Source organism: Agelaius phoeniceus, chromosome 21 (assembly GCF_051311805.1).
Source record: "Agelaius phoeniceus isolate bAgePho1 chromosome 21, bAgePho1.hap1, whole genome shotgun sequence".
Lineage (NCBI taxonomy): Eukaryota > Metazoa > Chordata > Aves > Passeriformes > Icteridae > Agelaius > Agelaius phoeniceus.
Window position 1 is genome coordinate 7,631,327 of NC_135285.1, and position 24,666 is coordinate 7,655,992.

General features: G+C 45.8%; 2 protein-coding genes across 2 annotated transcripts in view; one reads left to right on the forward strand and one right to left on the reverse strand.

Moving 5' to 3' along the window:
* Positions 1 to 14,207, reverse strand: part of DDX31 (DEAD-box helicase 31) — a 45,703-nt gene extending 31,496 nt beyond the window's left edge. The window contains exons 1-14 of the mRNA XM_054646328.2: positions 14,084 to 14,207; positions 13,179 to 13,432; positions 12,929 to 13,004; positions 12,503 to 12,546; positions 12,043 to 12,113; positions 11,697 to 11,761; positions 10,881 to 10,925; positions 9,200 to 9,241; positions 8,371 to 8,435; positions 7,461 to 7,580; positions 7,091 to 7,197; positions 6,133 to 6,368; positions 5,605 to 5,781; positions 3,147 to 3,206 (exon numbers count right to left, since the gene is read on the reverse strand). Coding sequence (XP_054502303.2) covers positions 3,147 to 3,206; positions 5,605 to 5,781; positions 6,133 to 6,368; positions 7,091 to 7,197; positions 7,461 to 7,580; positions 8,371 to 8,435; positions 9,200 to 9,241; positions 10,881 to 10,925; positions 11,697 to 11,761; positions 12,043 to 12,113; positions 12,503 to 12,546; positions 12,929 to 13,004; positions 13,179 to 13,432; positions 14,084 to 14,119 — 1,398 coding nt within the window. The 5' untranslated portion in view covers positions 14,120 to 14,207. The remainder of the gene's footprint in view (positions 1 to 3,146; positions 3,207 to 5,604; positions 5,782 to 6,132; positions 6,369 to 7,090; positions 7,198 to 7,460; positions 7,581 to 8,370; positions 8,436 to 9,199; positions 9,242 to 10,880; positions 10,926 to 11,696; positions 11,762 to 12,042; positions 12,114 to 12,502; positions 12,547 to 12,928; positions 13,005 to 13,178; positions 13,433 to 14,083) is intronic.
* Positions 14,208 to 14,360: 153 nt separating this feature from the next.
* On the forward strand, positions 14,361 to 22,901 carry GTF3C4 (general transcription factor IIIC subunit 4). Its single transcript, XM_054646327.2, has 5 exons — positions 14,361 to 14,719; positions 16,099 to 17,919; positions 18,968 to 19,098; positions 20,018 to 20,106; positions 20,754 to 22,901. The coding sequence occupies exons 1-5, from the start codon at positions 14,402 to 14,404 to the stop codon at positions 20,816 to 20,818; spliced, it is 2,424 nt and encodes an 807-aa protein (XP_054502302.2). The 5' UTR covers positions 14,361 to 14,401; the 3' UTR covers positions 20,819 to 22,901.
* The last annotated feature ends 1,765 nt before the right edge of the window (positions 22,902 to 24,666 follow it).

The window sequence follows — 24,666 nt, forward strand, 5'->3', positions numbered from 1 at the left end:
AATTCATGTTACCAGCCTGGGCTTGTGGTTAGGGGGTACAGGGGTGGATCCAGAGAATGGGGTACAGGGGGTGGATGCCAGGGAATGGAGGGCAAAAAGGTCACACTGAAAGTGAGTCCTGTCATTGCAGAAGATCAGAACCAACAGGGCCACTGAAGTTTTGCAGGGGCCTTGGTTTGCTCAGTCCCTCTCACACAATCTAATTAGGGCAAAGGAAATTGCTAAAGTTGCTTTTGAAAGACACTCAATGGTGAGGTCTTGAAGGCCCTGAGCTTGACAATTGGCTGCCTACATGAGGCCTAGAAGTACAGATGGAAGGCAGCTTGCTCAGGTGCCAGGCTGTCAGTTGGATTAAAATGACTCATTTATTTACCAAAGAACCTCACAAAGTGCTTTAGCTAACAGGCAGAGAGGGCCTAACGGCTCTCCAAGCTGGGGAAGAAGCTCTCGCGCCTTCCCGGCCTGCCAAAAGTCATTACAGCCGAGTGTGGAAAGCCATCAGCAGGGTAGAGACCCCCGTCGGCAGGGTGACAGATTGGGCTGCGTAATCAGAGGAGGAAGGGGAGAGCACAGAAGCTGTCAGAGGCGAAAGCTCTTGGCTGGGGCCGCCAGAAAACTGGCAAGATGAGTTAGCGTGACTGAGTAAACAGCAAACAATCTCCAAATGATCTTTCCTCCCTCCCTGGAAGAGATGAACTTGTTTAAAAGGCACATCCCAAAGGAAGCCGCAAAGAACTTTCAGTGAAGGAGAGAGAAATAAATCTGGATGAGACCCTCTGAGATACATGGCCCTTCTTTTATTTTCTTGTCTGCCAGCTTATATTGTCTGGCAAAAATATTTTATGGGCTATATTAATATACATATGACATAGAGCAAATTAATAAAAGGAACAGCAGGTCCCATTGCTTACTAGAGCGGAAAGATGGGTGGAGAACATGGCATAAGGGACAAGGGAAGGACAGCAACATTATTTGTGTTGCTCTTTTGTGAGCCAGGTTTCAAAATTTTGTGGGCACAAAACACGATTTCACAGTGAAAAGAACAGAACCACCTTTCTGCAGAATTTTTTTTTTTTTTTCTGATATGGAGAAGAGTGTCAGAAAAAGCAATGCCCTTAGAGGCAGGAGGTGGTCACAGAGCCTGGCTGCCCTTTGGACATCTGCGTTGGGGAGGCACCTGTAATGTGGGACTGGTGCAAAGTGTATCTCTATATTAAGGTGTCCATATGGTCCCCATTACTGTGGTAACAGGCCACCTCCTGCTTTCAATGCATTTGTCCTCCCAACATCTCTGTAAGATGGAACTGTGCTACTTTCCCCATTTTACAGATGGGGAGCTGAAGCACAGGGAGATTTTGGACTCAAGACACACAACTCACTGTGCTTAACGTGCTGACCGTGTGCCAGCTGAGGCAGAGTCACCGGCACCGGCAGGAGCTGCATCCCTGCCTTGCAGGAAATGCAAAGCAGCTTAGATTGAAGAGGAGGAGGGTTACAATAAATGTGTTACCTTACACCACCCTCGTCATGGCAATCCAGGTTACTCCATATTATCTCCCATTTATGACCATTACCTCCCATTTGTGACAGATCAGGAGCAAACCCACAGCTATTGCTGCTCAACTGACATGTGGCTATTTGCCTTGTCACCCCAATTCCACGTTCACCTGTCTGTGGCACAGCAGGAAATCAAAACACATCTCCAGTGTCTCAAGAGGGGAATCCCATCCACTGAGATTTCTTCATCCAAATTCTTCCTACCTTGTCAACAGTTGCTCATTTCCTGACAGATTTTTCCTGTCACAGGCTGCATTTTCCCTTCAAACCTTCTCACCAAGGAATTGCTAGCCTAGTGGTTGCAATTGTTTTGCTTCCTCTTTCTTTGTCTAAATTTGAGCATTTACCTTCCTTCCAAATCCATTAAATTGGAATTTCAAAAACAAGATACGTACCTGACATTTCTCAGTTATGTCAAGGATAACAAAGTTTAGCTATTTATTTTTCAGAATTTACCAAACACTTATTATCTTCAAATCAATCTACGCCACTGAACGGTTTAAGCTCTACTCTCCTCCCTGGTTCTGACACTCAAGTATACAAGGGAACCAAGTTACAGTTCCACTTATGCACTGCAAAGATGCATTTTGACCTTGATCAAATCACTGAAAGGCTGTACACACAAAGAGGACTAGAAGATAACAAGTAGAATTTTACAGGTGACAAATAATTTGGCAATGCTAAATCAAGCACTCCTATACACATGGCACTCGTAGCTTGAGCTGTGGGCAGAAAAAAAAAAGAATTCAGCTCCCCACACTCTGAAAAAATTGCAACTGGTTTCCTTTAAGAATAATGTGCAGCAAGAACAGGAGTCATTTCAGAGCTGGAGAGGGTTTCTCAGCTCTAATTACTCCCGATCGCTGTAATTTACAAGTTTGCAGTGGGTAGAAATCGCCAAGATTCACACGTTTTCAGATCAACAGCTGCCACTATTAGAGAGCAAATCGTGCAGCCTTCTGCACCACTGCAGCAGCCTGTGGCCCTGGCAGGTCAGGAGCGAGAGGCAAAGGTGCCACCACAACCCAAGGGTGCCAGCAAACTTCAGCAGAGGACAAGAATTTCACCCTCAGCACCCTTGGAAGGAGCTTGAAGGGCACAAGGCAAGCAGCAGAGCATGTGCTTTTCCTTCTCTGGTTGGGCTCCCCTTCCCACCTCTGCAGGTGGTTGTTTTTAACCTTGGGGTAGTTATTAAGATGGGAAATAACCACATTCCATCCAGTTTCCCTGGCAGTGCCAGGACACACTACAAATCAGGATTGCATTCTACTGGCTGCATGTAGGGGGCAAGGTTCCAGCTTCAAAGGAACAGATTTTTCCAGACATAAGACCAAGCAAAATACTTGGTGGCCTCTAATATGAGACATCCATTCTTCCTGTATATGGTAACTCAGCAGAAGATCATATTAATAGCTTGCAAAGAAGGCCCCAGTTCTTACTGAACATGTGAGATGCAGAAAAAGGAGATGACTTTCCTCAAGGTCAGATGGTGAGCTGGAATTAGAGCTCAGTGCCAATTCCTCTGGTTACCCTTAGGAATCAGACAGGTCCTTTAGTGTGGAGCTGCAAAGGGACTCCAAGTTACTCACAGTGCAAAGCAAGATGCCAGTCTTGGATTTTAGGAACTCCTGGAAGACCTCTGTCCTTTCCTAGAAGATTGAAAAGGAAGAATTAAAAGACTGCTTATGCACATTACAATCAAACACAAAGCAAATTAGCTAAGGTAACAATTTTAACTGTGTCTCATTCACTAGGATTATGTAAAGATCCAAAAGCAAAGGAATTGGCCTCACAAGTGCCAGTCAGACTCTTCCTGCAAATGGAAAAATCTGTGGCACACAGGTGTGGTCCCAGGTAGGAGGGCAGTGTCTGGGGAAGCCTGGATGCATTTGGGCAAATCAGAGCAGCCAACACCTCCATGGTTTGCACAGAAACAGAGCCTGTGTGTGCCAGCAAACAGAAACTGTTTGACATGGAGAGGGGATCCACAAAGGATTAGGCAGCACCAACAGAAGCACTGGCACACTTTATGGGCAAGACAGGCTTTTGTGGAAACAAGCAAAGCTGGACATGTTCACTGCTGTCTGTCCAGTCACACGATGGGCAGGATAAGCCCATTTTGTTGACACAGTGATATAATCACATCACAAGAGATCAGCCTCATCATGTGCCCAATGGGGCATGCACACAGCCACTGCTCTGACTCTGGAATTACTGAGTGTCAGGGATGCTCAGCTGCACAGTGAACTGCTGTGGGACAAGGCTCCAAAGTAACAGGGCAGGAGAGATGGCCAGAAATCCCTGCCCAAGGGGAAAGGAGACACCAATGGGACTGGTGACACTGGGACTGAGGCTGCCCCTTCCACCAAGGTCAGAGGCAGGTGCTCCCCAGCCTTGTCCCCATCTCTGCTCTGCACCATCACAACTCCTGCAGCCCCCACTCCTTACATGAGCTCAGCCCCACGGGCAGGGCCATCCACAGCACCCAGATCCCAAATTACCCCCCAGCAGTCTCTGAGCCATTGAAGGGATCTGCAGGAACCCAGTACAGCCCCTCAGCTCCCCTCAAAAGCCTCCTGCCTGGTCGGTCCCCTAACCTTCCCAAGCACATTCCAGTTATTTTAACTAACAGCTTTGGGGTGTGGTTTTTTCTTTATGAAAGCCCAAAAACTGACTCTACAACTCACATTACATCACAATGATATTTGCTATCTCTGAGCACCAATAACCAAAGTTCTCAGCAGAACTTGGTCTTCACTTGCCAATACCACCTCTGCACCTACACTCCCTTTCCTGCTTGCCTTCCAAAATATCCTTATTTCCACATTTCAAGCCTTTCCCTGGAGTTCTGGCTAGGAACTAAGTGTTACATTGATGATAGAGAAGAAACCTTACACACTTGACTCCCAGCTAGAGGTGCTGTTCTAGAAAAGAAGGGAAACTTGGGCCTTGCTGACACACTGAACCCTCTGCTGACAAAAATTAAAGAAGAGAGCACGCTGTATCTTGTTGACAATGACAGCAGCCGTGCTCAGCAGTACCATATGGGATCCACAATTTAGCTCCATTAATGCTCTTAATTTGAAGACATCAAGCACTAATTACACACTGGGTACTAAAAAGGCAAAACCCTTCCCCTGGTGCCAGCTACTTAGTGGTGTTCTGTTGGCTTAACAGCTGGTCAGGGTAGAGTTGGGCCAGACCAGGCCTGCTCACTTGCTCAGGCAGGCAGGTTGAGGAAAGGCCAGACTGCAGGGACAGCAAAGCACATGTTTCTGGTCTCCACAGGATGAGAATGAGTGAGAAAAACAATGGCTCTTCACCTCTTGCTTCATCAGAAGAGCTCTATTCATTTACCATCTCTGCTGTGCAGCTCAGAGTAGAGCAGCAGCTCTCTCCATCACAGACCAAGGGCAGGATCTGGGCCTGAACTTCCAAGGGAGGTCTCTCAGCTATTGAGAGAAACTCTGCAGTGACAGTTCATCTGACACTCCCCTCCTGGCCTCTCAGCCCTCTGTAGCAAGGTCCAACCTCTCCAATAGGTCCAAAACTATTTTGGGGTAATCACTGTTACAATGCTATTATTCCATCCCAGGGAAAACAGCAGTCTGTCAAGACACTGCTCTTCAAAACCAAAGCCAAACTGCTCCAGCCTCATTTAATGGGGACAACTTATTATTACAACAGTAATAATGTTTTGGGGCTTGGATAAGGTTTTCCTTTGGCATTAAGTCTGTCTTGACTGCATGAGAGAGAAACACAGAGACATAAATGGTTTAGTGCATCCACTGGGAATAGAGAATGGCTGCTCTGCCTGCTGAAATAACACATTTGCTTCTTCAGGTGTGTTTTTCAGATACAGCTATCAAAGTACTTCCCAGAAACGGGACAATATCCTTATTCTCATTAGCAGATGGAAGACTGAGGCCCCTAGAGGTGAAATGACCCTCTGTCTTCTCTTCTGCCCTCCTCCCCAAATATAGCCACATAATAAATCATGGGAAAAAGGAATAAAACTGCAGATCCTGACATTTTGAGAGTCCTTACTTCCTGTTCCATGTCGCCATGCAGACGTAGAAAATGTAAGCTCACAGAGGAGAGGGGTGAACGTCCAGGTTGCTCTGACTCTGGCCCTCCTGAAAGGACCTTTGCAAGGAGCTCGTGGTAGAATTCCACTTGTTCACAGCTGGAGAAAAAGATGATCATCTTGTGACGCTTTTCAAACTGCAACAACAAGAGAATTTCACATGACCACTTGCAAAGGCCTCTCCCAATTCCCAGATCATGAAAAGATCCAGGTGGATCTTTCATAATTATATCTGGAGATACAATTATGTGGGAAAGGATTACAGAGTCTGACACCAAACAGAGAGCTCACAACAGCAGAATGAGTACACGCTGCACAGGGATCTCTCTGCCAGCATGAAAGACACAATAGCACCTCAGCTCTCTTGTGGTTCAAGATGCACTTCAAAGCCCTGGATCTAATCCATGCTATCCTCAACAGAGGAACAGATAAAGGAGTTGGAAAGGGCAAAAGGCTACTTAGTAATATAAATGCAAACAGAGTCTCACCTTGCATTTCTGCAGGATAAAAGCTGCTAAGGTGACAAGCCTCAGTTTGCTGGGGACCATCATGACATACTGCTGGAGTGTCTCTGGAACAGCAAAGTTTTCCTGGTCCATGCAGTTTGATGAACTGCTGGCCTTCCTATCTGTTTGTGATGTTGGCTTAGGCACATTCTGGATTTCATCTGCTATGGAAATGCTGACAGGGTCATTCAAGCTGATATCAGCCAGGCGTGTCACTCCTAAACCACAGAAATGAGAGACATGTGAGGCCCAGTCTGGCCTGGGATGATGCACTCACAGAAAAAAACAATTAACACAATTCCAGTGAAAAGAAGTGGAGGGCAAGAACCCAGTGAGTCACCCTCAGACACTGACAGCACCCCCTCACAAACCTCAGCCTTTCTAAGGCTTACCAGGCTTAGCTCTATGGACTCCCCCAGAACCTTGACAAGGCACTACTGCAGCTGACTGTGCTATTTTACAGTACATGAATGTCTTTATGGACAGACAGCATTTGGCAGGCCTACTTTTAAATGTGTGTGTGGGAAAATCCCAGCAGATCTTCACTCTGTCAAGAGTGCAGGAGTCAGGAGCCCTGGCTCAGTTCCTGCCTCAGCAGATGACTGCTTGTGTGGTACAGAGCAAAGCATACAACAGCTCCCTTGCAATTAGCTTTTTGCCTTAATTCTGCATTTGTAAAGCAAACAAATGAAATTTCAGGTTCATAGTGACTTTGCTATGGAATCTGGGGAGACATACATGGAGACCATGGAAGTACACACACTGACAGAAATTCCAGTAACAAAGAAAGTGCTGTAAGGCAAAGAAATTAACAGAAATTAACAGGAAATTAATTCCACTCCTGCAAAGGGCTTCAGATTGGGCTGTAACAGAGGCAGACTCAACCAAGTATTCTGCAGCATTATTCAGCTACAAGAGCCCCCATCTGTCCATAACCCACCTTCGGTGAGGGTGGCTGAGAGCAGCACATTCTGACGTGTCTCTCTCTCAGCATTTAAAGCATTGAGTATCACAGCCACATCCTTCTCAAAGCCCAGGTCCAGGATCCTACAGAAACAGCAGAGATGGTTAAAGGTGCTGTCGAGGGAGAAAGTCTTAATACTGCATGACATCTTTGCAATGAACAATTGTCCACCAATCTGTCCAAAGTGGGTACTTCGTCCTAATCCCAGACATCTGGTGCTTGGCTGTGGCCACTGAGCATGAATGGATTAAAATCACACCCTCTCATAATTTAAAAAGATATTTAGTGAATTATGATGCAGAGGGTATTGTAATAATTCTCCAGATCTGAACACTTGGGAGTTTACCTGTCTGCTTCATCAATGATCAGCCACTGAGTGCGACGGAAATGAATACACTGCGTGGACCTGATGTGATCAACCAGGCGGCCAGGGGTGGAGATGAGGATATTTATCCCTTTCCTTAACCTGTGCAGATTTAAAACCAAAAAAATAAAACCCAGGTAAGAGAAAGCAAAGAAAGAAAAAACAACCCTATGAAGGTTAGCTGGACTAGGACCCAGAGTAAGGAAGTGGAAACTACAGAGGGGAAAAATGCCACAGTAAAATCAGGAACAGCACTTTCTCACTGACAAAAACTGATTTGTTTTGCCCAGCTAAAATTTATCTTTGATCATCACTGATACTCTGATACTCAGAGGCACACTCAGTGCTAAGGACAGAGTGGAAAGAAATATTAATAATATAAAAAAAAATCTAACACCCCAGCTAGGTTTTCTTTTCTAATTGAGTACTTGTTTTACTGTCAAGAGTAAACTTCTTTTTGTGTATGATTATATAGAGAGAAATGAAAATTCCATTTTGGATTACCAGCTTACAATTCAATTCTTGAAAAGGGGAAAGAAAGGATTTTTTAACACCAGGAAATCTCTTTTCCAGAAAGCAATTTCCCCCATAACAAATACAGTTGGTGGTAAGCAAATACAGGTGTTTGTCAGAAGAGGGAAAAAAAAATACTGACACAAGAGCTCATCTTCTCAGAAGGCTCATCAACATTTTAGAAATAGATTCAGCTGGGGGAAGTGAATGTTTCCTGCTGCCCCAGCCACTGTGCCTGTGTAAGATCCAGGGGATCACAGCTTGATCCAAGCTCACCATCCTCCCTCCCAGTAAGAAAAACACTCCAAAGAAGAGTAGTAGATAAAGAGTCTGTAGAGCAGAAGGACCCAAAATATAATTTAAGAAGTTGGTTTCCTACCTGGCTTTTTCTGATTTTCTCTTTTCTCCCCCCATTAGCACTCCAGGCACAATCCAGGTAAATGGCTACAGAAAAGAAAACCAAGACCAGCAATGATTCTTCTTAATAACAAGACAAAGCCTAAACAAAAATTATGTTTCTTGGCAAAAAGAGAGAGGATGGGGATGACAGCAGCATGCATGTGATGTGATCACAGCTCCAGCACTAAAAAAAAGACTTATAAGTCTCTTTTCAAGACTTATAAATTTATAAGACTTATAAATAATGAGGAAGTACCCTATTATTCCAAAGAAAAATGAAGAGGGGGTGGAAATATGGATCAGATAAATAAATGATTTAAACACCTTCCAGCCCAATGGTAAGATACTCTGCCTCAATTACAAGGAAAGCACTATCATTTAATGATTTTAAAAGCCTTCTCATTTCTCCAGTCATTCAGCTGGCAAAGCAGTTCCCCAAGTCCTGCTCCCCATCTGAAACCCATCTGGCCAGTATTAGTTTCAGTAAAACGGTCCTTGTCACCACCAGAGTTTCCATTCATAACTCAGCCTGAGACAATGAAAGGTATTTCTACAAACAAATGGCTGTGAAAATCAACTGTGCTTGTTTATCAGCACATGTGCAACTAGGGTGCCATAATTAATCACTTAATTGCTCATGTAATAATTTAAAACATGCCATAGGGAAATCACACACTTAAACACATTTATCTTTAAGGACCATGCATCTTGCCAGGTGCTGGATTTCCTTAAACCTCCAGCTGAATTCACAGGAACTGAAGTTGTTTGGCTCCTTATAAGAATAAGAACACAGAGCATTGAATTCTTACCTTAAGTAGTTTCTGGATTGTATCAAAACTTTGGAGTGCAAGCTATGGAAATCAACAAAAGAAAATGAGATCTGACAAAGGCTCTCTGGACTAAAAAGCTGGATTACAAATCTCTATGGCTCAAAATTCTGTAAATTAATCTAGTTATGTATATCAGAATTCTAAATGCATCCTTAGTTTTTCTTTTAGAAGCTGCTTATTAATTTTTTTCTCTTGAACAATCTCTATTTTATTGTATTTTGACCTGCTCAAAAACCTCTCCATTGGCTCAGCTCCACAAGCCAGCTCTCAGGACAAGAGAGACTTCTGCTGGCTTATGTGAATGCCCTGGGGAGAAAACAAACTACAGGCACTGAAGATTTTGCTCCAGAGGAAGAATAAAAGAGAAAATTATAAAAATTCTGGGGAAAAATCACCATGAAAAGGAAACACATAGGTCAATTGTCTTCTGGCAGCCCTCACAGTTCCTCACCTGACCCATGGAGTGATTGTGCCACTGGATATTTCTGCATTTCTTTTCTCAAGGAAGGTTATTGCTTCCATTACAAAGTAATAGCAATTGTAATCACAAATTATCTTCCTAAGTACTCTCAATGGCAGCCCTTTAAATGAGTTTACACACAGTTTCCTCCATGCTTAGTATTCACATGGCATCCTAAAGAGGCAGTAAGTTGTTGCTGTAAAAATTTAAATAGCTTCAGAGCCTCCTCCTTTCAGGTAACAGAGCAGATATTGTATTGCAGGCTGCATAAAATATTGGACCCAAATGAGACACCTGCAATCAATTCTCCACATGGAAGTTATTATCATTTGACATACCAAACAAAAATAAAAAAGGTTGATAATCTTTTCTGACACTGCCTTTGCAATTGCAAATAATATAAATTAGATTGAAGAGTTCAGTGGAGAAACCAACTCATGGAGGCCTCAGCTTCAGCATTCACTTATGGATTTGAATAAATAGCTTTGAAAATGAAATACTTGTATAAAGCTACACATTTGCAAAGCTGAATTCATTGGTTTTACTCATTCCCCCTGCACTAAGCCAGAGAGGTTCTGCAGCCTCCACAAAGATTTCCAACAGCAGGAGGAGAACCGAGAAACTCCTTTCTTACTCCACTTGGCACTGAACAAAAATGACAACACGTTTTGTGAGGGCAAGGTGTGAGCAAAAGGAGAGTGATCTGAGAGTGTTTTCTGATGTGAGGAGCTCTGGTGGACCCACACCCACCTCCCCAAAAATCAGTGTTCAGACAGACTGAGGAAGGAAAAGCCACCCACATCCCCAAAAATCAGTGTTCAGACAGACTGAGAAAGGAAAAGCCACCCACCGCCCCAAAAATCAGTGTTCAGACAGACTGAGGAAGGAAAAGCCACCCACCTCCCCAAAAATCAGTGTTCAGACAGACTGAGGAAGGAAAAGCCACCCACCTCCCCAAAAATCAATGTTCAAACAGACTGAGGAAGGAAAAGCCACCCACCTCCCCAAAAATCAGTGTTCAGGCAGACTGAGGAAGGAAAAGCCACCCACCGCCCCAAAAATCAGTGTTCAGACAGACTGAGGAAGGAAAAGCCACCCACCTCCCCAAAAATCAGTGTTCAGACAGACTGAGGAAGGAAAAGCCACCCACATCCCCAAAAATCAATGTTCAGACAGACTGAGGAAGGAAAAGCCACCTACCTCCCTGGTTGGGACGAGCATGAGCGCGTAGGGGCCATCGCTGCGCTGCAAACACACAAGAGCAGGGCTCTGAGAGAAGGCAGCACTGAGCACAGCCCTTCCACACCTCCCTGCTCTCAGCCAGCACTGAAGGCCTTCAGTGCCAGTCTGTACATGATATTTTAGGGTATTTCTGCCCCACAGCTTTTATAAAACCAAGTTTTTCCCATATCAATCCCACACTGTGTTCTTGTCCCTGCAGGGAAAGCTGCTCCCAGTCAAAGCCAACATTTCCTTGCACACACACACACACACACAATGTTGTTTCACTCCTGTGCTCCTGAGCTGCAGGGATGCTCTCCTGCTTGATGCACAGCAAGGTAGCAGTGACAATCCAAGATGGGCTGGAAATGCTTCAACCCTTCAGTCAGGATGATCTCTATCCATAAAATGCACAAGATCTGCAGCAGCATTTTTTGGTGTATGATCCAAACTGGGAGCAATTACCCAATCCCACCCCATGCCAAAGATTACTTAACAGGAACCTTTGTTTTCAGTTCTTCCAGGCCATTTCTTCTGCTCTCTACCTTCTCCACACCTGATAATTTAGACCATTTCCAATTTGTCCTGCAGCATGGAGCAATGGGGAATGGCTAACATTGATCTTGTACCATCCACACCTCAACAGAACTGGAAAATCCCATCTGTCACGTGTACAAATAAAGGGGAATGTGGATTGCTTGTATGAAAAAGAGACAGCAATGACTACAGGAGCTGGATTTTATTTTTATTAATCTTAGTTTCAAAAGCAAGTTTATTTAGTGCTGTTGGACCTACCTGTATTTTGGATTCCATTCCTTGCAAAGACTGCACAAGTGGAATCCCATAGGCAAGAGTTTTACCTTTTTGAAAGGGAGAGAATAAGAAAAATTTCCATTAAAACAATACATGTGGCAATAACAACACTCCAGCAAACCAAAGTACCATTTGTCCCACCACTCTTAAACTGCAGTCAGACTCTGGAAAAGTTTCTATTAAATAGGAAGTTTGCAGAATGGATGATTAACAGGCAATTCAATAAAGGGTCAATTAGAAAAGAGGGGTGGTGGTAACCCACTAAGATCTACCTAAATAAATGCAGTTAACACACCCTAAGGAAGGACAGAGACAGTTCAACACTGACCTGAACCAGTCTGAGATCTCACCAGGGCATCTCTGCCTTGCAGGAGCACAGGAATTGTTTGCTTCTGAACACTGGGTGACAAACAAAGCAGGGCAGGAAATGCAGATGCAACACAGGACGGAATTCCAAGATTTTAACACACAGTGACTGACTCAAAATTCTTCACCCCAAATTCCCCATGCTCATCTCTGCTCTGCAGCTACATCAGCTGAGGTGATTTCTAAGCAAAGCCACTGGGTAGGCATCAGATGTGATAAATTAAAGGCAGGGTAGGCATCAGATGTGATAAATTCAAACCAGATGGGTTTATGATTCAAGTACTAAACTAGAAAGCAGGAGTCCCTACAAACCCAATAGCAAATAGAACAGTGGTACTGTGGTCTTCACAAATATAATGAAATAATCACAGGTGATTGGCTTTTAGGGGTAAATTGCAAAGTTTTGATATTGATTTGCTTACCTGGTCATGCTGCATATGTTTAGGACAGTGTTTATTGTGGAGATCTAAAGAGATAATAAAGAGAAATAAAGGTTTTATTGACAAACTGTTCCTTTTGTTATTTCTTGTACTGCTAAGACAGAATGAAACCCAGAAAACTGACATTTATTCTCTGCATAACTGGTCCATAAAGTTCCCATCTCCTCAAAATACTTCTTAGTTAATCAGAATTACACCATTGCTGGCTTTTTGTGATTTTTTTGGTACTACAGCAGCAAACAGTGAAGAGGGCTGGGACTGTGTCTGGGGACAGGTCAGGACATGGACCAACACCCTGAGTGACAAAATCAGGTGAAGTATCCAGGTCACCATGAGTAAAGGCTCTCTGAGCTGCCCCCCACCCAAAACCCCATGTTTTTGAGGCATGGTAGCCCTCCTGCCACTCACCAGATGTGGGTGGAGGTCCAGCTGGCTGAAGGAATCTGTAGTGAAAACATTTTCTTGCACCTGCTGCACTTCTTTTCTGAGTTAGGAGAAACAAAACCAAAACACATTGTAGGGTTAAAAATAAAACACCATTCTACATAATCAGCAATGAAACTTCATCTGCCAAGCAAGGGCAAGAATTCAAGACCCTGAATTTCAAGGCATTGCAAGGGTTTGGGTTTTTTTTTTCTCTCCCATTTGTCTAAAATACCTGTGAATTTCTGGGATGTCTGGGTTGTTTTTAAACAGGCTGGATGTCTTGATGAAAGGTTTGTTCTTCTGGCTTTCATTTTGTTTGTCAGTCAGCTGCTTCTTAGGAACAATTTTTTGTGATGAGCTTCCCTCCTCCCTCCTGTCAGCCTCCGTGGCACCCTTTCTGAAGGTGCTTATGGATAATTTACGTTTTCGTTTCACGGGTGGGTTTCCATGTGGTGACTGGCGCTTCCTTTTCAGAGCACCAGATTGCTTGAAAGTGAAACAAACCGGTCAGCACTGACTGGGAGGTAACACACAAACACCAAAGCCTTATTTTTGGAATCCCCCACTTCACGACTAACGAAATCAAAGCTACACAACTCCTACTCCAACAGATCCACCACCGCGCCTGAGACTTCTGATGCTGCTGAAATGCCATGAGCAACATGAGGCCAAATCTAGTGCTCAGCCCAAAAGGATTGCATTCAACTTCTCGAGTGACTGGGCAGAACATGCTTTAAAAACCTCTCTCAAAATCATTTTAAAGTCTCTGCAGACGAAGCAGAGGGCAGGGAGAGCATCGTCCGCAGCCTGTCAAAGGGAACGCGGTGAGCCGGGGCAGCGCCGTCTGCCCGCAGCTCCGGGGGCTCGGAGGAGCCGGATCTGCCCGACCCCTGCCCGGGGAGCCCCGGTGCCGGATCAGCCCCGGCTCGGGCTGGGGGAGAAGCCAAAAGCTCCATTTAATAACTTGTCGGATGCTGCCTCCTCGCTCGCTCAGGGTCCCGCAGGGTCGCACGTCCCACAGGGTCCCCCGTGCCGTATCCCATATCCCGTGTCCCGCAAGTTCCTGTATCCCGTGTCCCATGTCCCGCAGGGTCCCGTGTCCCGCAGACCCCACACTCCCTTCCCCTCCACTCGTACCCTGCCGAGGCCGCGCATCCCCACGCCCGCCGCCATGTCCCGCCCGCTCCTCCGCAAAGCCCCGGGGCCGTCTCCCGCCCGCCCGCCCGGCCCGTGAGGGTGGCGCGGCGGCGGGTGCGGAGCGTCCCCCCCCGACCGGAGCCTTCCCGGCTCCCCGTCACCCCGCGGCGCTGCGGAGGCTCCGTGAGGGCTCTCCGCACGCCGCACCCTGCGCTCCCGGAGCGGCAGGGCGCGCAGGCGGCAGCGGGACAGCCCCGGCCGGGCCCGCCGGGGGCTTCAGCGGCGGCGCGTGCGCGCGGCCCGTGAGGCGGCGGTAACATGGCGGCGGCGGCGGCGGCGGCCGGGCGGGAGGAGTCGCCGCTGGGGCTCGAGGCGGTCGTGGAGGAAGCGGCGGCGGCGGCGGCAGCGAGCGCCGGGTTCCGACTCACGGCGGTGCGGCGAGAGCCGGCGGTGCGGCTGCAGCACGGCGCCAGCGGGCTGGAACCGCTGGCCTGGTCCGAGGATCACCGGGTGTCGGTGAGCACGGCCCGCAGCATCGCCGTGCTAGAGCAGCTCAGCGACGTGCACAGCGGCGGGCAGGACATGGTCATCCACCGCACCGCCGTGCCCGCGCCCGCCGCCGCCTGCATGCTCAAGGTGAGCGCTGGCACGGCCTCGGCAATGTGTGTCCGTGTCTAAAGGGGGAGGTGGCGAGAAGAGGGAGCCGGGGAGGTTCAGGGTGGACATCAGGAGGAGTTTCCTCACAGGAGGGGTGATCGGACTGCGGGATGGAGCTGGTGGAGCCACCGGCCTCGGAGGTGTTCAAGGAACCACTGAATGTGGCACTGAGGGCTTGGGCTGGGTGACAAGGTGGGGATCGGGCACAGGCTGGACTCGGTGATCTCAGAGGCTTTTCCAACTTTAATGGTTCTGTGGTTGCTCACGATGGTGCCAAGCAATAAGACAAGAGAAACGAGCATAAACTGATAGACAAAGTTGAACCTGAACACGAGAAGAACTGCTTTCCTGCGCAGAATCCAGAGAGGGTCTGCAAAATCACTGTGGTCCCTTCCAGCCTGATCCCTCCTGGGATTCTGATCCTCCTCTTGGGGGACTGCCCCTGTCCTGCCCAGAACTCTCATTTTAAAAGCACAGGAGAGAAAACCATATCCCAGTGATGTTCACGCAGTTTTTCTGAGAATCACTTGAGCTCCAGTACAGTTATTTCAATACAATTTTAAGTAGGAGTCATCCTTTGTTTTTCTACCTAAGCTGAAGGGTTTTTGCAGCAGGGATTTCTCTGACCTTCAGGGGAATATCCGACTTTTCACGAAGATAGCAGATGTGAGTGAATATCTTATTAAATAATACTTTCGTTGTTGTGAATCTGATTTTATTTTCCAAAACAATGCTGAAAATATGGAATGGAGTTGAGATACTGAGTATTTACATATTATGCCAGGTATCTTTAAAAGAACAAAAGTATGAAAACAGGCTCTTTGATTCAGCAGACAAAAATTCAGTAGCTGAGAGTCAAAACTATGCAAATTCAGAGCATTAATGAAGCTGAAGTCTTTAGGAGTGACATCAATTAACCAGTGGGTTACTATAGGATATGAAACAACACGACATGGACTTGCTGCTTTTTTCAAGGTAAAAAAAGGGACTTTTATTTTTTTAACTTCAACATTTATAGATTTTTAAAAGTGACAGTGGATTGGAGAGTGAAAGTAACACCTCTCCAATAACACTAAACAAACTAATATCAAATTTCTTTCGAAATTGAAAACAAACTTGTATCAAATTTATTTTCTTTTATAAAAGAATGGAAAACAATAAATCATTTACATAAAGTATATAAAAATTCATTACAAAAATATAAACTTTAAAAAATCTTAAAAAAATCAAAGCAACACCAGTGTAGTGTTGGTTGTGATTGGGGATGCTCTATCTGAATAGGGAGTTAATTCCAGGAAAGTCTTCCTAAACAAACCAGCTGTACAATTGTTTTAGACCTTCTTTTTGTTGTGTTTTAGGTCGGCCCAAAGAAGGAGGTGGCTGAGTGCAAGGAGAAATTCGCCAGCTCAGTAGATCCCACCGTCAGCCAGACGTTTATGCTGGACCGAGTGTTCAACCCCGAGGGGAAGTCCCTGCCACCCATGAGGGGTTTCAAATATTCCAGCTGGTCCCCTCTGGGCTGTGACGCCAACGGGAGGTGCCTGCTGGCAGCCCTGACCATGGACAACCGCCTGAGCATCCACGCCAACCTCAACCGGCTGCAGTGGGTGCAGCTGGTGGACCTGACCGAGCTGTACGGCGAGCGCCTGTTGGAGGCTGGTTACAGACTGTGCAAGGCTGACGCTCCCTGCGGGGAGCTGGGAGATTTCCCCGAGTTCCAGCGGCGGCACAGCATGCAGGCCCCGGTGCGCATGGAGTGGTCGGGCATCTGCACCACCCAGCAGGTGAAGCACAACAACGAGTGCCGGGATGTGGGCAGCGTGCTGCTGGCAGTGCTCTTTGAGAACGGCAACATCGCCGTGTGGCAGTTCCAGCTGCCCTTCCTGGGGAAGGAATCCATCACTTCCTGCAACACCATCGAGTCGGGAATAAGCTCCCCCAGCGTGTTGTCCTGGTGGGAGTACGAGCACAACAACCGCAAGATGAGCGGGCTGATCGTGGGCAGCGCCTACGGCCCGGTGAAGATCATCCCCGTCAACCTCAAGGCGGTCAAAGGCTACTTCACACTGAGACAGCCCGTGGTCCTGTGGCAGGAGATGGACCAGCTGCCCGTGCACAGCATCAAGTGCATCCCTCTCTACCACCCCTACCAAAAATGCAGCTGCAGCCTGGTGGTGGCTGCGAGAGGCCCTTACGTGTTCTGGTGCCTCCTGCTGATATCCAAAGCGGGGCTGAATGTGCACAATTCCCACGTGACGGGGCTCCACTCCTTGCCCATTGTCTCCATGACTGCAGACAAGCAGAATGGCACGGTGTACACCTGCTCCAGTGATGGCAAGGTCAGGCAGCTCATCCCCATATTCACAGACGTTGCTTTGAAGTTTGAGCACCAGCTGATCAAGCTCTCGGAGGTGTTTGGCTGTGTCAGGACTCACGGGATTGCTGTCAGCCCCTGCGGGGCGTACCTGGCAGTCATCACCACCGAGGGCATGGCCAACGGGCTGCACCCCGTCAACAAAAACTACCAGGTTCAGTTTGTCACCCTCAAGACCTTTGAGGAGGCAGCTGCACAGCTCTTGGAATCTTCTGTTCAGAATCTTTTCAGGCAAGTGGACTTGACGGATCTTGTACGCTGGAAAATCTTGAAGGATAAGCACATTCCTCAGTTCTTACAGGAGGCACTGGATAAAAAGATAGAGAGCTGTGGTTCCACTTACTTCTGGAGGTTTAAGTTGTTTCTCTTGAGGATTTTGTACCAGTCAATGCAGAAAGCCCCCTCAGAGGTCACGTGGAGACCTTCACATGAGGATGCCAAAATCTTGATATCAGATTCCCCTGGGATGGGCAGCACTGAAGATGATCAAGAGGAAGGAACTTCAAAACAAGCCAGCAAGCAGAGCCTGGGGGACACAGGCAAAGGTGTGGACATTGATGACACTGCAGAGGATTCTCTCCATCAGTCAAGTGACTCTGGGGGCCGTGAGCCAATGGTAGAAAAGCTTCTTGAAATACAGGCACAGATTGAGGCTGTAGAAATGCACTTGACACGAGAACACATGAAACGGGTGTTGGGAGAAGTTTACCTGCACACGTGGATTACAGAGAACACCAGCATTCCCACCAGGGGAGTCTGTGACTTCCTGATGTCTGATGATGGCTACGATGACAGAACAGCACGAGTAAGTGGCACCTCTGCTCAGGGGATTCTGTGTCACTGTCACTTCCTTGTCCCCCCTCCTGAAAATACAGCTGGGCTGCCAAAGAGAGCTGTGGTCATATCATCCTTGCCAGTGAGATTCTGTAGAGCATTCAGGTTAAGTTGTCCTTCCTTGATATTGGGATATAGGAGGGAATGTAATACAGGTGTTGAAATTTGGATGAGGTACAACAAAGAATAAAGATGCCTGAGTTTTTGGAGAACAGGGGAGAGGACTGGGGTTATTGTGCTGCTGTCTGTGGGTTTAGAACATGAACTGATTGAGGGATGTTTGTTTTCAATACTAAGTTTGTTTATTCCATCATCTTTACACAAGTCATCTTCAGGTGTATTTCCTCTAGTCAATGACACTGTGGTTCTGATGTTAGTGTGATGTTCTCCGTGCTGGTATCACAGCCAAGTATGGCCATCAGTAACTCACTAGGAAAGTGCTCTGGCACAACTGCTGGGTTGTTCTGGCATCCAATTACTGTGAATTGAAAGTTTTAGAGGTTGCTTTTCTTATCTTAGAAGAATCTTGTTTCTTTTTTATAGCGATGAAAAGCGACTTCTAAATTGTACTTTATCTATTCAGTTTGCTGTCACACTTTAAAGGTCCCTGGGATGTGTTTCTATCTATTGAAATGTCACAGACAAATTTGATCACATAAATGTTCTGCTCTGAATGTTGTTCTCCCAGATGACTGCTGAAGACATCCAGGTAACTTCTGAACAGGAATTTTTTTTAGCACATCCACTGTGATGGGCATGAGGGAAAGCATTGCTGTTATGGTCAGTGGTGTGATATCAGTTCTTTCAGTACTTTTAAAATTTGCAAGGAATTACTAATTTTCAAGTCTGTATCCCTTTAGTGTGGGACAGAAATCTTTAGGAGAACAAAAGGAGCATAAATGAATACTTACTGATACATTTAATTTCTTACCCTTTGATTTGTTGAGATTCAGCTTATTGTGTATCACTCTGAAATCACAGTGAGGGCTGTGTCACCGAATGCCTCCTGTGTGTTGCAGGTGCTGATTGGGCACATCCTGAAGAAGATGAACAAGCAGACCTTCCCTGAGCACTGCAGTTTGTGCAAGGAGATCCTGCCCTTCACCGACCGCAAGCAGGCCGTGTGCTCCAACGGCCACATTTGGCTCAGGTAATGAATGGGCTGAGCATCCAGAGCTTGTCTGGATAATCCAAACATCCTTCAGCAGCTCACTGAACCACTTGTTAGCACTGGGGTGAAAAGGCATGAAGCATCTTCACCATGCTGCAGTTTTTTTCTGTCCTCTTCCATAAAAGCCAGGGCACTGGAGGTTGGATTTGGTTCTCTTAGCAGGACAGTGTTTTTATAATAAAAACATTCTGAGCATCTTTTTTTTTGGGAAATATGGAGTCAAGGAGAAAGCAGGCAAGGGAAAATCGAGGACAAGTCATTCTTTGGAACATCACTTGAAGGAGGGTTTGTTCAAGCTCCTTCAGCATTTGAAAACAAAAGCAGTTTAACAAGAAATGATTGAGAACAGGCACATTGAGAAGTCAGACAAATGAAATGAAATTTTAGTAAATGAAATATTAGAATTTGAAATTTTAGAAAATGAAATCTTCCTGTGCCAGTGTGGGAGGTACATGGAGATTGTCCCTGGAGCTGTGGCAAGTCACTAGTTTGTCACAGAGAAAAGCTGTGCCTAACAGGTTTTGTGTGCTAGTTTGGGTAAATAGTCATGGCCCTAAGGACACCCTGGTTCTTCCCTGTGCAGTAGGGCCTCAAGCTTTTCAACTCCTCTACTGTATGCTAGAATTTTTTTGTCAATGATATATTGAGTTTTGACCTTTCATTTTTGTGTCCATATGCAATTTGGTATTTTGCAAATATCCATATTTGCAATTCAGGCAAACTTGGGAAGTTTACTTGAATTAATAAATTATTAATTTCCATATTTAATGTGGTCATTATTGCCTTTTCTCTCATAAAGCAAATTGTGAAGAGAACCCAGCCTCCAATCAGAGCACAGGAGCAGGTGATAAAGCAATAAACCCCAAACCTCTTGATAAAACTGCTTGTCCTTTCACAGGTGCTTCCTAACCTACCAGTCCTGCCAGAGTTTGGTGTACAGGAGGTGTTTGCTTCATGACAGCATTGCACGGCACCCAACCCCAGAAGGTAAAATGTTCCTGGGGCCAAAAGAGGCAGGACTGGGGCTTTTTAACTTTGATCTACAAAATGGCTTGAATTAGTTTCTCTTTTAGGCAGTTCCCATGTGAAGCTCTGCATTTCACAGTGTTCTGGCATTAGTGACGTGTTAACTGCAAATTAATAACTGCAGAAATTGAGGTGTAAATCCCACATTTGAATGAAATCTGGGTAAACACATCATCTGTGCTGGAATACTCCAGCAGTTAGTTTGATATTCAAGTTGAATATATCAGCATCCAGTTCTGGAAGAGGGATAAAGAAACAGAAACCAAGGACTGTGTTATATGAGGGATCTAATTTCAGTTTAGAAAATGAGAACATTGCAGTTGGGCCATGGTGATCCTTTAAATATTTTCCTATATAGCTATGAGCATGTAAGGATAAAGCATGGAGTGTTTCACCTTAATTTTGTCCCCTGCTGAGGTGGAATTTAAACTGGCATTACTTGAAATTTCAGGGCAGAAACAGAGTTGAATTGCACTGAATTCTCAGTCACTCCTGCATGTGAATATAGACAAACTGTCCAGGATTCCTGTTGAGTTTGTGTATCTCAGGTGTCATTCCTCTGTTCATCTCTACCTCCAGCTTTAAACAATTTGTTTTCTTATTTGCAGATCCTGAATGGATCAAGAGGTTATTGCAGGGACCTTGCACCTTCTGTGATTCTCCTGTGTTCTAGAGAAAAGCTGTGTCAAGACTGAAAGTATTTTCACTACTGCCTAAGCTCCCTTCAGCCTGGGAGGATACAGGGACAGGAACACAGACTCTGCTGGAGGGGGAACACCTTGTCCACAGCCCTGTACATAGAACATCACAGGTTCTACAGACTCCTGAAATCCAGAGCCCATTCCATGCTCCAGAAACAGGAATGCACCTGGAAGAGCCAGTTTAAAGCTGTTTGGAAATGCACCCAAGGAAGCCTCAGCAGCTGGACACTGACAGGGAACTGCAGGGTTGAGCAGAGTGGGAATTGCCCTTTGTGCCTGTCAATTCCCAGAGCTGGGATGGGAACAGCAGAGCTGCCTCTGGAATGGTCTTGGTGGGTAGAGAAGGCTCCAGCTTGCAGTGCTCTCCTCTGCTTTTTAACCTTTGCTGTGGAACGTGGAACTCTCCAGATAATCCATGGTTCCAGTGTCTTGCCCAGAGAAGCAGATGCCAGTTACAGCCATGTGAGAGAATTTGGCCATGCCATCAATTCCACTGAAAGTCTAGAAGAGTAACTGCCTCAGAAATGTAACAGTGTTTCAGGCAGAAGGGTGGTATTGGCTGCCTGGCATCAGCCAGGATAATTTTAAAATATAATAATAATAATAATTAAACTAATAGCAATTAGCTTAAACACTAATATATACACATATATATAAAATTTCCAATGCTCTTAAGTCTCTTGCCCCACTTTCTTTTTCTGAACTAAGTTCTAACTCCTTCCCAGCTCTTGCCAAAGTATTTGCCTTTGGTTTCACTTAACCCTCTACTAAGAGGAATCCTCTTTTCCAGAGAATCTCAGTTACCAAAAGCATTAACACTAATTACCAAACCAATTAACACTACTGTCAATTAAATTGAGAGTCTCCCTCATACAGCAGTTGAGTTTTATACAAATCTGATACACAAATAATCACTCCCAGCTGACAGTTTTTCTTTTCATAGTAGCTCAGTAAAAAACCCCAAACAAACAGAACACCCCAAACCCAACCCCACCATGGCTGACCTGCTCTGGGTAGGGCCAAGGAGGCTGGTGAAGCTCTTTGTGTATCCCAGAAGGGTTTGGGTTGGATGGGACCATAAAGCTCATCTCATTCCACCCCTCCCATGGGCAGGGACACCTTCCAGGCTGCTCCCAGCCCTGTCCAGCCTGGCCTTGGACACTCCCAGGGATCCAGGGGCAGCCACAGCTGCTCTGGGCACCCTGTGCCAGGGCCTGCCCACACTCACAAGGACAGATTTGTTTCTAATATCCCATCTAACCCTACTGAAGCCATCCCCCTTATCCTGTCACTCCAGGCTCTTCTAGAATCTCCATCTCAAGTGGCTGAGTCCAGAAATTTATTTTGCCTTCTAATTGTCCTATCAGAAAAAACATCTTTTTTTTGCCATCTGTTCCTACAGAGAGCAGAATCCTTTTCAACCTCCTATGCAGTGTTAGAGGAATAATACCTCCCAAATGTGTGTGGTTACTTGGTACAGTTTGTCTTGTTAACTTCAATCCATGCTGTCAAATAATCCTGAGTTTGTGTATTTCCATTCTGCAGAGTACCAATGGCAGAGGTGTCGCCCTGTCTGTGATTCCTGACACTTCCACTGTGTGGGAAGTGCTCTACAGCTCTTGAGAAATCATGGAATTGTGCTGACACTCTCAGTGTCCCACCAGTGCATGTGTGATTGGTGCTTGTTTCCTCCATTCAATGACTATGCATATTTTGTTCATGTTCCTTCAAGTTTAATAGGAGCAAATTTTTTTTTCAGCAAACATTAAAGTCAGCTGTCCTTCTGCTCAGTGTCTCATGCATTAAGCATGATCATGCATTGACTGAGAAGAACATTACTGTAGTAGTCTAGAAACAGCAGAAGCACATTCATCTGTAAAATAATTAGCCTTGTTTGTAAATATCCTTGGAAGTGATACCATAATTGTATTAAAGAAACATTTAGTTTTTTATTGCTGCGCATTGAAAATTGAAATTACTTCAGTGTGTCTGCAGAGAAGGCAAATGTAGCTCGTGTTGGTATCCAGTAAAACAAGGAGTAACCTTGATACCCAATGTGTGTGAGTTTGGGGCCAGCTCTGGTTCCTGGGACAAAACTTCCCAGTGCTGGTGGGGCCTGGGGGAACAGAACATCCCTTTTCATATGAGCTGGGTAGGGGTTTATTCATGGTGGTTGGGAAGGTTTTTTAAATGGAAGCTGCAGGTCCTTGCCCTGGCAGCTGTGACAGCTCATCAGTAAATGTTCCAGTTTAGAAATTCTCCTGCCTGTGGAGAAGGGGAGGGAGCCCTGCAAAACCCTGTCCCAGTGCTTCCAGAAAAAGTCAAAGAACATTTCTTTGGCCATGGCTTAGACACCATAAAAATATCCTGAGCTACTGAAATGTTTGTCTGGCTGACCCAAAGGTTCACATGATAACAGATTAGACTGGTTCCTGCTGATCATTTCTGGCAGTTCTCTTGAATTTCCCTGGACTGAGTTTTAATGCTTTGCCACGGAGAAGCTCTAGCACACCTCACATTAACATTGCAGCATTAATGTTCATTTTCCCTGTCTTTCAAGGCACTGGATACTCAGTCTGCCATTGCCAGTTTATTTAACCTGGTTTCAGACTTCTGGGAAAATGGAATTTTAAAGCCAACAATGTTATCTTTGCCTGTCAGTGGAGATCCTTTAGCAAAAAGCTTTCACTCTTCACCCTGACCTGTTCACAACAGGTACAGAGGAATTGGGATTTCATTTCTGTGTAAACCAGCACTTGTCCCTAAGTGCATTTTTAGCCAGAATAGCAGAGCCCACCTCACTCAGTAACATTTAACCCCTGGTGCTGACTTGAGTGGGTTTGGCTGCCCAGCAAGCACTGAGGCTGCTCCAGGAATCTTTTTATGCCTCAGACTTGTGAGGGGCAGTTGTGGGCACGCAGGGGTTGGTCCTGCTCTTGTCCTGATCAAACCTTGCTTCACCTCACAGGGAAGGGGAGCAAGGAATGAGCACATGCTGCCAGACCCTTGTGTTATTTGGCCATGATCAGATTTGCCTCCTCAAAATAACACATTTCCTATCAATGCCCAGTCTGCTTTGAGACACCAACTGAACTGTTCAAAGAACAAATCCCTCAGAATTGGAGTTTTTGCCCAAGTTTTGCAGGATACTTAAAACAGGTGAATACTTGGAAGATGTCAACTGCTTCATCATTCGGTGGTGAACACTCTGGCTGTTCAAGGACCCTCAGCTGTAGAGGGAGAGCAACATTCCAACAGAGACTGAGGGTTCCTGATGCTCTTTTTTTTTTTTAAAGGATTATGATACTTGCAGCTGAGAGTTAACAGGCAGAGATCCTGTTTGGCCAGAGCTAAGGTGTCATTTTCCTTGGTGAGGAGCTTCTGACAGGATTTAAAATTTGCTGCTCACGCTGGTATCACACTGGGAGTTAATCCCTCCTCCACTGGGATGAAGAAATCGTCCCCCTTGGCTAATCCAAGTTGGGTGGATAAGTGGAACAGCTCTGGACTGCAGAGTGCCTTGGTGCTAGGTGCTATTCTTGGAACTAAGGAGGAAGTTTGGGGTCACAAGGACTCAGTCCTGTGGCTCCAAATTACACCCTCTGTTCTGGGATTGGTGGTGAGGGACCTCATTGCTGCCTTTTACCTCAGTTCACTTATGGCTCTGGGACTTCATCATTCATCACCCTTTCCTTTGGTGTTTCCTCATCCTCTTAATCCTATTATTTCTAGAGAGGAAATACTGTGGTTGTCAGTGCATACATGAAGACAATAAATATTCCTTGGGAGAGAGGAGGAGGATGAGCCATCCCTGCCCCTC

What these genes read in the sequence shown, in the direction of transcription:
- GTF3C4 (XM_054646327.2), top strand. Translation starts at nt 14,402, where the DNA reads ATGGCGGCGGCGGCGGCGGCGGCCGGGCGGGAGGAGTCGCCGCTGGGG. An exon ending in CCGCCGCCTGCATGCTCAAG is followed by an intron (nt 14,720 to 16,098) that starts GTGAGCGCTGGC and finishes GTTGTGTTTTAG; the next exon opens with GTCGGCCCAAAGAAGGAGGT. An exon ending in ACGGCACCCAACCCCAGAAG is followed by an intron (nt 20,107 to 20,753) that starts GTAAAATGTTCC and finishes TCTTATTTGCAG; the next exon opens with ATCCTGAATGGATCAAGAGG.